Source organism: Akebia trifoliata, chromosome 4, assembly GCF_017979445.1.
Source record: "Akebia trifoliata isolate Shusen 1 chromosome 4, ASM1797944v1, whole genome shotgun sequence".
In the NCBI taxonomy this organism is placed as follows: Eukaryota; Viridiplantae; Streptophyta; class Magnoliopsida; order Ranunculales; family Lardizabalaceae; genus Akebia; species Akebia trifoliata.
Genome location: NC_141378.1, coordinates 44479883 through 44494034, shown reverse-complemented (window position 1 = coordinate 44494034; position 14152 = coordinate 44479883). Strand labels below are relative to the sequence as shown.

Sequence of the window (14152 nt, the reverse complement as noted above, 5' to 3'; positions counted from 1 at the left end):
ATAATTAGAATAATTTTTAGTCATAGGATTTGGTTGGAAAATCCCACATGAATTGATGATGATGATTGGACTGTGACCTTGACTGTAGTCTTTGTATGTTGACCATATGATGTTTTTGGATTGTAGTAGAGACTGATCGTATTGATCGGGCGGGTTCGGTGCCTAACACCTTCCGAAACCCGTAATCTGACCCCTTACACATCTCTTTGATTCGTGGATCGACCCATTATCCATTTGGAATTATTTATGGTTCCTAGACCTAAACTAGGTAGCGACTCCCTTCTTTTAAAGTCCCCCATTTAATAAATCGGACCCCTATCCACTATTTAGTGAAAACGGATCGAGGCGATTTCAGTAGGTGTAATTGACGAGACTCATATACCTGCAGTTATACTATTTGACAAACAAATACCATTTCGATCAGGAAGAAAAATCGAATGTACACAAAATATCTTGGTTATTTGTTCATTTGATATGTAGTTCACTTTTATTTTGACTGAATAAGAAGGTTCAGCACATGATTGGCGAGTCTTTCAATTTACGCTTAGCGATCCGAATTTGAATTTCCCACGTTCTCCTTATTGGTAATGAAACATTATTTTATTTTCTTAGATTCTTTTGATATTTTTTATATCCGTTAAGGTAATTTAAATTACTGAAAAAAATATCTTAATTGTCTTAGGAAAATATTACATAGTTGATGCAGGTTGCCAAAAATGTTATTGAGCGTTGTTTCAGTGTATTGAAGAAACGATTCCCAATTTTGAAACGGATGGCTTCATACTCTTTTGTGACTCAGATACGTATTGTATGTGTGTGCATGACCTTACATACTTTTATTCGACAACAATTAGTTACTGATAGTTGGTTTACACAATATGAGAATGAAAATGTTGACATTGATAGAGGAAGCGCATCTAATACGACACCAAATGAAGTTGATGATGAATTGATTGTTGATATGAATATTGTACGAGATAAGATTGCTCAACAAATTTATAATGCCATATATACATTATGTAAAATTTTATTTAATTATTTATTTGATAGACATTAAATATGTTAAGTACATAAAAAATGAAATTGAATTTTTATTTTTATTTTTTAATATTAAATCTTATGTTTATACTTATTGTTAACATATTATTACTTATATCAGATAAATAATATATTTTTTTATAATATCTTTAATTTCATCCAGCAATTTTTATACAGTAGATTACCAAACAGTTCAACATCTTAACAACACAATTAGACAGCATGTTACTAAATAATATACTCAATTCAGCAAGTTGCTTCAGCAACAACAACAGTAACTTTCTCTTAGCTTCAACAACTTAATTTAGCATCAGTAATTTTACATACAACTTTTCCAAACAGAACTTTAGCACCCATTGACCAAAAATCCTGACTCCACCCCTTCCCCCACATGAGGTCTTGGGCATTAGGCCTATTTAGTGACCGGATCGGACTAAGTTCGTTTCATCCTTAAGGCCAAGTTCTAACTTGGGAACTAAGCCTGCAGGGCTGCCCCGCCAAACTCAATAACTTAACGGTTAGCCCAACTTGTAACACATACAAGCCGCGCAAACTTGGACCTATCGTTTTGTTATTGGGCTCGACCATCATACGGTCTGAACTAGGATTTTTGAGACCCAGATAGGCCGGCCCATTCATAGTCCTGCTTAGTAATATTTGCATCATTGATTTGCATATACGCCACTTCGCAGAATCATAGACATAGAATTATCGAATTTTCACGAAAAGAAAACAAAATTTAAAACTTCAAAAAAAAAAAAAACTGAAAAATCGACGATATTACTGTAAATTTTTTCCAACCTATTATCGAACTGATCCCCGGCGAATAATTGCCGAATCCGAATTTTATTACTACTATGTCGTTATACAATTACAGTAACATTAGCGAAATTAAATAAAAACCAACACAAATTATAAATTACAGAATAAAACCCTCAACTTCAAATAATAATAGAAAAGGACACATAATTAAGATTTCTGACCTTCAGGACCAAGAATCCCATTTACGACTGAAGTAGCAACCAAAATCCCCACAAACTCCGCTCCAGCCACCACTGCAGCTTGAGCTAATTCACCAAAACCCACTGCCGTTTCAATCTCTGTTTCCGCCGTTACAATTTCTCTTTCCGCTGTTTCAATTCCTTTCTCCGCCGTTTCAATCCCTTTCTCCGCCGTTTGGATTCCTTCCTTCAGAAGCTCTTCTGCTTCCTCCTCAACCTTTTCAAGCTTCTTTCTCAGTCCGAAAAGTGGGATGTCTTGAGCCCTCGCTGTCAATTCTACAGCCGTTAAAGCAGTTGACGCCGTTAGCATAAATAACGATTGTCTCCGGTTAGGGATAATGGAGGGTTGAGGTTTTGACGGACGTGTAGAAGCCTGAGCCGTGCAAGAAATACGGCGCGCCGGATTAAAACGTGGGGGAGAGAGAATCTGAAGCAGAGTTGAGGCTGTGGAAGCCATGGCTCCTTTCGTTGGTCGAGGCTGATCCAGAATTCTAGGTAGTGGTGTGGGTTTATACATATGTGGGAGTAAAATTACGAATCTATCCTTATTATTTTGAATGACGACTTTACCCCCATTAAAGATAGGAAAATACTACCCTCGGACGAATGTTGAAGGATGATACGACTGAGATTGGAGGAATCAGAAGCTGAGTCGATTCGATTGAATTTCGAGGTGACTCGGTCCACAATACTCTATTGAATCAATTCAACGAGTCAAAATGTTAGAATTCGTCAACTGATTTAAATCAACTCAAAATAAATATTATTAATCCCAAGGGGTTGGTTCAATGGCAATTTCAGACCGATGAGCGGTCAATGCCCATAGGTCTTCGATACCCAGTATGAGCATTAATTCCTTAGAGACCACTCGCAAGGGCACACCCTCACTTACCTGGTGCATGTGAGATGTGAGGGGTCTTGCATCTGCCCGGGACTAGTCATTGGACAAAACCATGGTCTATAGACTGTGCAAAGTTCATACACGGACCCAATCCACTAAGGATATCCAATTATCAAAAAAATAAAAAATAAATAAATATTACTGTTTAGTACTATGGTAGTATGGTATACTATTTTAGACGATAAAATCGATATTGGACTCGTAACGTAAATAAGACGAATATCTATGATCAATCACACGATAATTAATGCATATTTCGAGATATTGATTGATATATCCTTGATTAAATTTTTTTATTATTAAGATTGTAATTTTATCCGGAGATAAAAAGTCTCCTAATTGACTAGAGAATATCTATTTCTAGATAAGGATACATTTGGTAGAGAATCTTGATTTGTTTAGAGTTTGTTTTTTTTATCTATATAATGAGAATGATTAGGTAAAATGAGGGAAGGCTCTTAGGAGAAAAAAAGAGGAGAAGAAGTTAAGGTTGTAAATCTTGTAATGGCTTGAAAAATAGTGGAATGATTTTTCAGAGTTTGAGGACGTAGTCCAATTTTGGGACGAATCCGTAAACAAATATTATTTTTTGTCTTCTCTTTGATTATCTTTCTATGTGATTTTTTATCATTTGAGTACATCAAGAACAATGAAGATCGATTGTTAGGGGTAAGTCTCGAGGAATTAACAACATTCAAGATTTTACCTCTACAGCTATAAAACTATTTTTAAATATTTAAAATTTTAGTTGATTTTTATTTGATTCATCCAAGTTAACTATGGATAACTAACTTGACTCGATTGAGTCAAGCCGAGACAAGTTTTAACAGTATGAATTACCACATAATTTTGAGTTTGAAGTACTTTTCTAACTTATTGAGGCAAGTTTTGACCTCTTTGTTGTATTAGGAAAAAAAACATTATAATAAGATTTTAAGCCTTAACTAAGGGTTGTTTTGCTCAAAAGAATTATCATATTTGCAATCCAACACCACGACCCTCAAAATTTCATTGAAAAACTCATTAAAAAAACAATTTATTTGGGGGCTTTATCCAAGGTCTTGAAAATGGGCAATTACTGAACTCAAAATTAAAATACAATGGTGAACAAATAATCCTTTTTGGAATATTTTCTTTTCAAAGCTCATAAAATTTTGTCCTCTACAACCTGAGGGCATCGGGTCATGTTTTTTAATGACACACAAGGTGAACACAAGGACCCTTAGTAAGGGTGAAATCCTTGGTAATTTAGTAAGGCAAATTGGAGTGAAAACAGAAGAAGAAGAAAAAAAAAAGTTGATTAGATGTCACGGGGATGTAGAGCATAAAATTATACAAAATGTACATTAAATGAGAATCAAAACCGAACAAAAATAGCCAACAAACTGAACTAAAGTCGGCTTGGTTCGGTTCTATATGGGTCATCAATTTATTTGTTGTGCTACGTGCAACAATTATGATGAATAATACGAAAGAGAAAAACAGGAAATATAAAAGAAAAAAAAACACACACACACACACACACACACACACATATTTAATGTGATTCGGCAATGTGCCTACATCCAGAAAAACGAGAAGTTGAATTTTCATTATATTTCAAATTAGGGTTAAATTAGATGAATTTATAGTAAACCTTAGCCGTACAACAGGTATTAGAAAATTCCAATAATATTACTGTACCGTACCGCAGGGGCGTTGCCTCCGCACTCCCAACGTATTAATTGTCCCCAAGAATCCCAAAAATAGATGTCGTCGTTCGTTCCGTTCCGTTACGTTCAATAAGTATTGCATTCCTCGCTCCGCTCGGAACGCAACACTTCCCTCTCTCCACTCCGGCATCTACTTACTTTCTCTATATACATGTTCCACTCCATATGAGCCACATACTACAACAGTCCTGTTTCTAGTTGAAGAATTGAGGATTTCAAACATTTATCTTATAGTTGGAATCAAATTGATGGTCTCTATGTTCCTCAACAAGTGTCTCACCTATTGGCACAAGGGAATCATAATAAATATTATAGATTCAAAATCTCATAAATATTACAAATAAGAAAGTAAACTCAAACAAATAGCCAAGAAATCCATCTAAATATTCGTAACATATGTGAGAAATCTCTTCTCTTCAAGAAATTACCATGAACATCAACCATTAAAAAAAATACAATAAAACAATTGAAGACCAGGGAGAGAAATCTAACATGAAAACGCTATGGAGTTGTTGGAGTTGAGTCAAGAATAACTAGGGTTTGCAATTTACAGAAAGACAAGTGGGTAAGTGATGGGTAAGCGAGACTAGAGTTAGGGTGTAGATCATGTAAGTTAATTAATTTAACAAAATAAATTAATATTTATTTATTTATAATTTTATTAATATAATGGTTTCGATTATCGATTTGGTTCGGCTCTATACAAGGCAACCAAATCGAATTGACTAATTCTCCACTTTGTTAACTTAGAAACGAATCAAAATTCATTCTAAACCAAACCAATCTAAAACCCCTAGTTTGGTTAGGTTCTTGATTTGAACTGAATCACCTTGCACCCCTAGGGAGCGTGACCAAACTAGTTACGCTTGCCTAACTCATCCTAAGTCTCTAATTGAGATGGGAAGGCATTTCTAAAGAAATCTTGACTAATCCCCATAAAACTTGATTTTTTCCCTCCCATTTCAATTCTTTTGATGCACTAATTCAAATGTCATTTATAATGTAAAGATCTTAAAAGATAGTGAAAAATAAATAAATAAGAAAAATGAAATTTATAGTATCCATCAAAGTCCAGATTTTATTTCGTAAAATCCGAGGGAATCAAGTTAAACCACCATTTCAATATGATTTTAAGAGGTATTTGTGTATTCGAGATCACCTGTAATTGATCAGTTAATGTATGAACATCAAATAAAGCGAAGGGGCACAAATGAAATACTGACTTTTAAGCAGAAATCCTCACTTGCGAACACATTTAAAACTCGACCAAACAATGTTGACATACTCAAGTCATCTTGGTCTTGAAATAATGCGTTTCAAAAAAAAAAAAAAATTATGAGTAATTATCTCTATTTTCTAATAAATATGATTTAATAGTATACAATCAAGGGTCATGTTCGATAGCCAACATTAGTCCTACCTGACTTAAAAGTTTCGAATTGAACTGATTTTTTGTGAGGTTGAGGAATTCCGGACCATTGATTTTTTATCATTAATTTGTAAATCACTTTTGATTGAGTTAGAAGTTTCAGATTGGGCTATTTTTTGTGAGAATGATCTTTTCATCACGGAGATCATTCTCACAAAAAATCAGTCCACTATAAAACTTTTAGGACATCATATTGGCTCCCTAACACTACCCTACAATCAAATAAACATCATAAACAAGATATTCCCTCCTATTTGTAATATAATAGTTGATTGAACACCAAATCAACGTTCCTATAGCATGGCAAGTGAGTGAGTAAATCAAGATTACATTTTCCATTGTTACCAAGCACACGCAAACAGATCACAAATGGAGGTAATTTTGTAATGGGACCGACTACCACTTATTACCAATTGCACTCCACCACTAAAAAATTCCTCTTTGCACTCCATTTGGATGATTACACTCCAAAATTAATTTAAAAAGGTGTTGCACTCTTTTTATTTATTTATTTTTCTTCTTTTTCAATTATGCCCACAAAAATTATTGTCGATTTAGAAATTTTTGCAAAAAATGCTTTGTCATTTTGGAATCATATTTACAAAATTACGTTCCCTTAAAATGCAGGAATTTATTTTAATTTTTAAATAAATATTAGAAAATTAGTACTTTAAGTTGAAGCCAAAGAGAACTGACAAAATCAATCACAAAGCACGGGCAAAGAGGTGTACAAACAGAGAATACAAAGCTATCAGGAAAAACAAAGGTTATGTCATTGGAGTGCAAGCAGTCGGTTAAAATAGAGATTAAAAAAAAAATAAAAAGGATTCATTTTTTAGGTTGGTATGCAATCAACAACTAGTGGTGTGCAAATAGTCGGCTCCTTTCGTAATTCTCACTAAAAATCAGTCTAAACTTTTAAAATATCTTTCTATAAAATATGCACAAAATCTCCTCCAATCTCTCGCACAAACGTTTCAAAACTATTTTTCAATCTTTTCCGCCATAAAAGGGTTTTGAAGTTCAGAAACAAAGGGCTTTCTCCAGCCATGGCTGCATCAGATGGATCGCTGAAATCGATAGACTCAGAAACCTTAGAAAAGGAATCAAAAACCCTAGAAATCGAAGTCGAAGAAACCCAAGCCTCGACTGAAGAACCGAGAATACATGATGACCAGATTGGTGGAGAATCTTCAACTACAAATGCGGAAGAAGACTCTGGTAAATCCCTAGAGTATTCTTCCGAGTTGATGGATAAAGGATCAGAAGCCATGAAAGCTCGTGATTTTGCAGAGGCCGCCGAATGCTTCAGCCGTGCTGTCGAGATCAGGTTAGGGTTTACAGCTTCGACTATTTTTCCTTCGAGTTTCGTTGATTTTTTTTTTTCTTTTGTAAAAGAGAAATGTTCAATGATTTTCACCTCAATTGGTCTTAATTCTCCTTAAAAGTGTTTTGTATTCATGTTTTATTTCTCAATTGTTCATTTATTGAAATTTTGACACCTGTTGAAGAAATTTTTACTATTGTAAATGGAATTTACGGCTTTGCAAATCTGAATTATCACACATTAAGCTTGAATTTCGTATAATTTTGGAAGAATTCTGATAATCATGGTCCATTCACATTAAAAATTATGTTTCTTTCTTTCCAAATCCCACAAAAACATCTTGGGCAAAGAAGACCAAATAGAATGGATAAGTGGGTAGTGGATTAGAATAAAGCAACCAACGATTGGCAATGATAAAACCTCAAGACATAAGATCGTCAACTGTTAGTATTCTTTCTAGGGAGGTTGACTGAATGACGAACCCCACCTTAGGAGGAACTTTGTGATCCCAAATAGTAGAAGTTGGAAAATTCAATTGCACATCATGAACTAAGGAATGAAAAAAAAAGAGTTTATAGAAAAGGCACCATAATAGATATAGACCTACACCGATTATATATTTCTGAAGGAAATGCAGTAAAATTTGAAATCCAGGAAGTGAGGCTAGTTATGGATTTGACCTCCTAATCACTGAAATTCCTAAACTTAAAATCCCATCAGGGTGTTATGGTAAGTAAAAAAATATTATAAAGAAAACCAATCTATTTTTTTTGTTCCATTCTCCTTATGTGTGTAATTGTTATTTGTTAAAGTAGCACTCCATATGCTCTATATTGGTTTTACTTATTTAAAATCACTTGGACTCTAAAGCAGCTCTCTGGGTCTTTAGATTTTGCTTTGGCTCCCTTTCTAATTTATGAACCAACATCAATTCATCTGCAAATAGTATAAACCCAAGGGATTTAACTATTTAAAATTTACAATTATTTCATTTATAACTAGAACAAATAAATTTTAATTATTTGTTAAAATTTACAACTCTTGGTGTAAATAAATTTTAATCTAGGACTGATTTGTCTCCTTACCATTTTTATTCTAACACTATTCACAACCCTCTCATACAAATTCTCAATTATTTTAATTTATCCTCTTGGGATGTTTTCTTACCTAATACCTATGAAATTAACTCTCTAGGTATTTTAATGTACTTTTTCTAAGTCAATAGAACCATGTGGGGATCCAACCCCACACACCCCCACCCAAAGAAAAAAAAACTAATAAAATAAAATAATAAATAAATCCAATGGTCACCTTGGCATAATACCAAATTGACTTCTAATTGGACCCAATCTGGCTGTGGTGCAACCCTACCCATCGACAACAACAATACTTTGTAGGTAAACTCAAAATATAATAGTAATAATGATGATAATAATATTTGTATGTATATACATCTCTAATTAACATAAGACAAAACTTTAAGAAAATTTGATTGACGGAGCATGATTCGTTTGGCCAACCTTAGTCCTTTGGGATAAGTTTAGATGATGATAATATATTTACATTTCATGGTTTTCTAATGCCTTAAGCACATGTAACATTGTTTTATTTATTCAGTCTAGGTGCATGGTTGAAAACTTTTTGCTGTCACCTTCCTACACCTTATTTTTTCATGACTACGCAAGCATACCTACGCGAAGCTTTGAATAGATTGGTTAATACAACCAGTGTCTGAGGTTTATGCCTTGAGGCTGATTAAAATTATCTTGAGGCGTAAAGTTGAAACATATAAATGTAGTTAAGGCTTGCGCCTCAAACCAAGGTCACCGAAAAGGCATACGCTTCAGTATGAGGTGTACGCCTTATGGTCGGGCATACCCCTCTTGTTAATTTTTCTTATTTTGCCTTTTCTTAATGATACATTTATTCTTCTTTTTCATTTCTTTCTTCTTTACTTATTTCTTTATGCTAAAAAAAGCAAGAATTTATAATTTTCTTCTTTATTTTTTTATGTTGTTGCGAGCATGTAGCATGCTACATGCAACATAATTGGCAAATTTAGAAATGAATTTGAATAAAAAATTGTAGTATATGAGAAGAAAATCATTTAGTTGAGTTGATTTATAATATATTTTTTACTATTTCGTATTAGATAGATGAAATTATTGAAAAAACAATATTTAGTTATACTTTTGCAATAAATATAAATAATGATTTATTGTAGAAACTTTGAATTATTCAACTACAATTTTTTGGCTAAAATATAAAGTAATAATATTTTATAATATTATTTAGTAATGACTAAAACTTGAAATTCGGTTATATGGATTTGAAAATTGGAAATGTACGATAGCTATCCTAATTTTTTAAATATTTAAATATTAGTTTTTTTAAGTGTTCTATTATTTATTAAAAAAATATCATGGATGTGAGGTTTACATTTTATGCCTTAAGACATTGGCCAACATAGCACCTTGCCTCATGTCTCAACGTTTGAAAACTTTTGTATGCATTACCCTGGTTAGGTGCATACTTTCTAACCATCAGGGGTTAGCTGAGATGGTAAGGGCGACTCCCTAGGTCACACCTTTGAATCTCTATATGCCCCTCCACATAAAAGTGTCTATAGTTAACTGCTGAACACGTGCTAGGGTGGTTGGTACGTGCGGCCAGACAAAGCAAAAAAAAAAAAGGTGCATACTTTCAAAATTTAGTTTTTGAAAACACTTTGACTTAAAATGTCCATAAAAGATTAAGGGATACACATAGACAAAGAAATTGTAAGGTCTACTTCCTGTAATGTTGAAAGGGTTAAACCTGTTGTTACTTATTTTATTTCTATTTAGAATTGTAGAATTTATGGAGCTTTTTTTGCTTCAATATTTTATTTCCTTTTCCTTTTGGAAAAACAATTTACTGACTTTATTGACTCTTAACTAATTCTCAAATTTCTTAGGGTTGGACACTATGGCGAGCTTGCTCCTGAATGTTCCTTTGCATACTATAAATATGGATGTGCTTTGCTATATAAAGCTCAGGAAGAAGCTGATCCTCTGGGTTCTGTACCTAAGAAAGAAAATTCTGAAAAAGATGGACCTGTACCTGAAGGTGAATCTGCCACAACTTCTGTTATTAATGATGCTAAACACGATGGGGATTCGAGTCACAATGAGGGAGAATCAAACGATGGTTAGTATATATGATCAGAATATCAACAATAAATATTTTGGTAATTTCTTGTAAATTGCTTTCGAGTATTGTTTGACTTAACCAATTTAACTGCGAGTTTGTTGCACCAGTTTACTCCCTCTAATTGTGTGTTCAAAACTTGGCGGTCTCCTTACTTACCCTCCTGCTATTACACGTTGTGAAACTTCCATGGGGTTATGGCTTGTGATTCCCGTAGTCTAATCCCATTCCATCCCATCCCAAAAGGGTGCGGGGAAACCCTGTGATTTCAAGAGAGAGAAAATAAACAACAACAAAGAGCATGGTTAAAGAATCAACAACGCAGCTAACTTAGTATATGGCATCTTCCCAAGCCTTAGTTGAATACTAGATCTTCAAATTGAAATCTTCTAAAGTCTTAACTAAGAGATCACTAATAGAAAATCTTGACCTTCATATTCTTAATAATGGCTTCTACCTAGATTCTATCTCCAAATATGGATCGTGATGTTCTTAACCTAAGACACCAACATCTGGCAAATGGTTGAAGGGTATGTCTTTGAATCAAACACTTTTGAAGTCTAATTAAAGAGATCACAAAGAAAATCTTGGTCTTCATAGTCATAAAAATGGCTTCCACACTGGATTCTGTCTCCAAATATGGATCATTATGTTCTTACCTAAGACACCAGGATATAGCAAATTGTTGAACACTCGGTCTTTGAGTCGAACTCTGCTGAAGACTAATAAAGAGATTACCGATACAAAATCTTGCCCTTCATATTCATTATAATGGCTTCAAAATTCTGTCTCCAGACTTCAAATATGGTTCATTCTGTTGTTACCTTAGACACCAACATATAGCAAATGGACACACCCACCAATCTGCTGAATCCTTACTTAGCATATCTTTGTGTAGATATAAACATACAATTTTTTTTATGAACCGTGTCTACAATACATGTGCTTTTTATGGAATTTTTTGCACTAATCTGAGATTCCCACATCAATGATATTTCGTGTTTTGTCATCTATATATAAACTCCTATTTATGTTTCTTTGGGGGGGTGTAATACATCTCTCTTTATCATTCTTGGATTACTTTCCTTATATTTTCTAATCATTTTCTGTTTCTTTGGGGAGAGAAAAGGTGTTGGCGAGAAAGATCAGGAAGATGACGATGAGGGAAGTGAAGGTGATGATTTGGCCGAACCAGATGAGGACGACTCTGATTTGGACCTAGCATGGAAAATGCTGGATGTTGCAAGGGCAATTGCTGAAAAAAAACCAGACGATACAATGGAGAAAGTTGATATCTTGTCAGCGCTGGGGGAAGTCGCTCTAGAAAGAGGTTCTCACTTCATTTACTCATTATTATGTTTTGAATTTGAGATTTTTTCGTATATTTATCTTTCCTGTAAAGAGTTATTCAAAACCCTTATATCTCGATTAAGTATGGGTGCTTACTTTAATTTGTATCTTTGCAGAGGACTTTGAGACCTCTTTAAGTGACTATCTGAATGCTCTGTCCATTCTGGAACGCTTGGTCGAACCAGATAATCGATGCATAGCTGAACTGTATCCAAATGCAGAAATGTTGCAATATCTCAAAGATTATGGATTACAACTATCATGTACTATATGTTTCTTTTATACTGAGAGCCTCTATGGCCACAGCAACTTTTGCTAATGCCACCCCAGATGTGGGCTAATTTGTTGGTGATTTATTTATTAATTGGAGTGGCGTTAGCAAAAGTTGGTGTCGCAATAGAATCTCTCTTTTTTAATTTTTATTTTTATTGAAGCTATAGTAAAACCTTAATTGAAATTTCAGAAATTTTAGGATATGCTTAGTTTTGGAAGTTGGCTCAAAGCCTGATGAAGCTATACCGTATTGCCAGAAGGCTATATCGGTTTGCAAGTCTAGGCTGCAACGGCTAACTGGCGAAGTGAAGAACTTGACGGGTTCAGAAGCAACTATGGTTCTTCCTGACACAAATCAGAAGGTTGATCAAGCCTTGAATGGGTCTCAGTCTGATTCTTCTGTCTCGGATAAGGAAGCTGAGATTGAGACTCTCACCGGTCTCTCCTCTGATTTGGAAAAGAAGGTGAGTATTCGTTCAAATTTGGCCCAATTAAAGTTCAGAGTTGCTATTGGCACACCAAATTTTACTTATTACACCTCAATTTCTTACATTATTTATCACTCTAATTAAAGATGAAAACACACCATTCAAACATTTAAAAAGTTTGGTTCAAGTTATTATTTCAAGGTTGTAACAGATTGGAACAGCTTCAACAGTTGTTTACAATTAGGATTGCCGTTGTAAAAAATCCTAAATCTAACAAATAGAAATTTTATAAAAAAAGCGTGAATTAGAAATTCTATTGGCACCCCACCTTTTAATTATTCAATATCATTGTCTTATTTTATTTTATTTTTTATAAATTTAATTGGGATGTAATTAGTAAAAGCTGGGGTGCCAATAGCAACTCTCTTAAATTTTAATATGAAATAAAGATATCTCTCTAGTAATTCTAAACTAGTATATTTCAACTCAACTCTCACTTGGATTTGCAGCTCGAAGACCTACAACAGCTTGTCTTAAACCCAACATCTTCTATCTTCTCCGAAGTCATGAAAATGGTTGCTGCAAAGTCAACCGGAAGCAGAAATACTGTGGGTTCCACAGCATTGAGTTCTTCACAGATGGGTGCTAACACCAGTGGTGGTGGTGGTTTTGACTCACCAACCGTTTCTACTGCTCACACAAATGGTAATAGTGGAGTCACACATCTCGGGGTGGTAGGGAGAGGTGTTAAGCGAGTGTTAATGAGCTCGGGCAGTACAGAATCTAGCCCAATGAAGAAACCTTCCGACTTGGTGGAGAAAGGAGAAGGCAGTGGCAGCCTCTGAAAATCTTTGGTTTCTCGAGACCTGTGTTGCACATTCAGGGATCTGAAGTGATGTGTGTGACTTGGAAGATATACTGTGGTAAGAGCAAACTATTGCACTTAATTTCTTTCCAGAGTAAACTTCTTTATATTTGCTTGTACAAGTGACTACATTGTAAGTTCTTATAGCACGATCTTTTTATTCCTTCGTTTCTGCACGTTTTGGCTGGAAGTTGAATGTTGTCTTAATGGAAAGCTGAGATAGAGATTTTATATGCCACCTTGAAAATCTTCATTTTGCAATGTAATACCTTATTTTGATTTTCTGGTTTGCTGATTTCGATCTTGCATTCTTGCTGAACTAATACAGGAAAAAAAATTGTTTTCAGCATGGCTTAGATATTCTAGTTCATGCATGCTAAAAGAGCGAGAGAAAGACCCAAAAGAACGGAAAGAGATGGTGAAAATGGATATAAATACATCTTCAATAACAAAATAATGTGATTTTGGTCGTAATTGAGTGGAGGTAAGGATATATATAGCTGGATCAAATCTTTGGGATATGATTTCTTTAATGATTATGACATTTATTATTTATGGATTGAGTTTTAGATGACTTGGATCCACAATTTTCCTATAATAGGAACATATGAGGTTACCATCCTAAAAGAATTTGTTTTA

At 34.2% G+C, this 14152-nt stretch overlaps 2 protein-coding genes across 2 annotated transcripts; one reads left to right on the top strand and one right to left on the bottom strand.

The window, feature by feature from the left end:
* Nucleotides 1–1842: 1842 nt before the first annotated feature.
* YCF37 (homolog of Synechocystis YCF37) lies at nucleotides 1843–2539 on the bottom strand. The gene has a single exon (XM_086441418.1). It carries the CDS (start codon nucleotides 2494–2496, stop codon nucleotides 2008–2010), a length of 489 nt encoding a protein of 162 aa, XP_086297544.1. The 5' UTR covers nucleotides 2497–2539; the 3' UTR covers nucleotides 1843–2007.
* Nucleotides 2540–7035: 4496 nt separating this feature from the next.
* Nucleotides 7036–13792, top strand: LOC147405198 (Tetratricopeptide repeat (TPR)-like superfamily protein). Its single transcript, XM_086441417.1, has 6 exons — nucleotides 7036–7411; nucleotides 10365–10597; nucleotides 11727–11927; nucleotides 12064–12154; nucleotides 12411–12684; nucleotides 13158–13792. Exons 1-6 carry the CDS (start codon nucleotides 7131–7133, stop codon nucleotides 13491–13493), a joined length of 1416 nt encoding a protein of 471 aa, XP_086297543.1. The 5' UTR covers nucleotides 7036–7130; the 3' UTR covers nucleotides 13494–13792.
* Nucleotides 13793–14152: the final 360 nt, after the last annotated feature.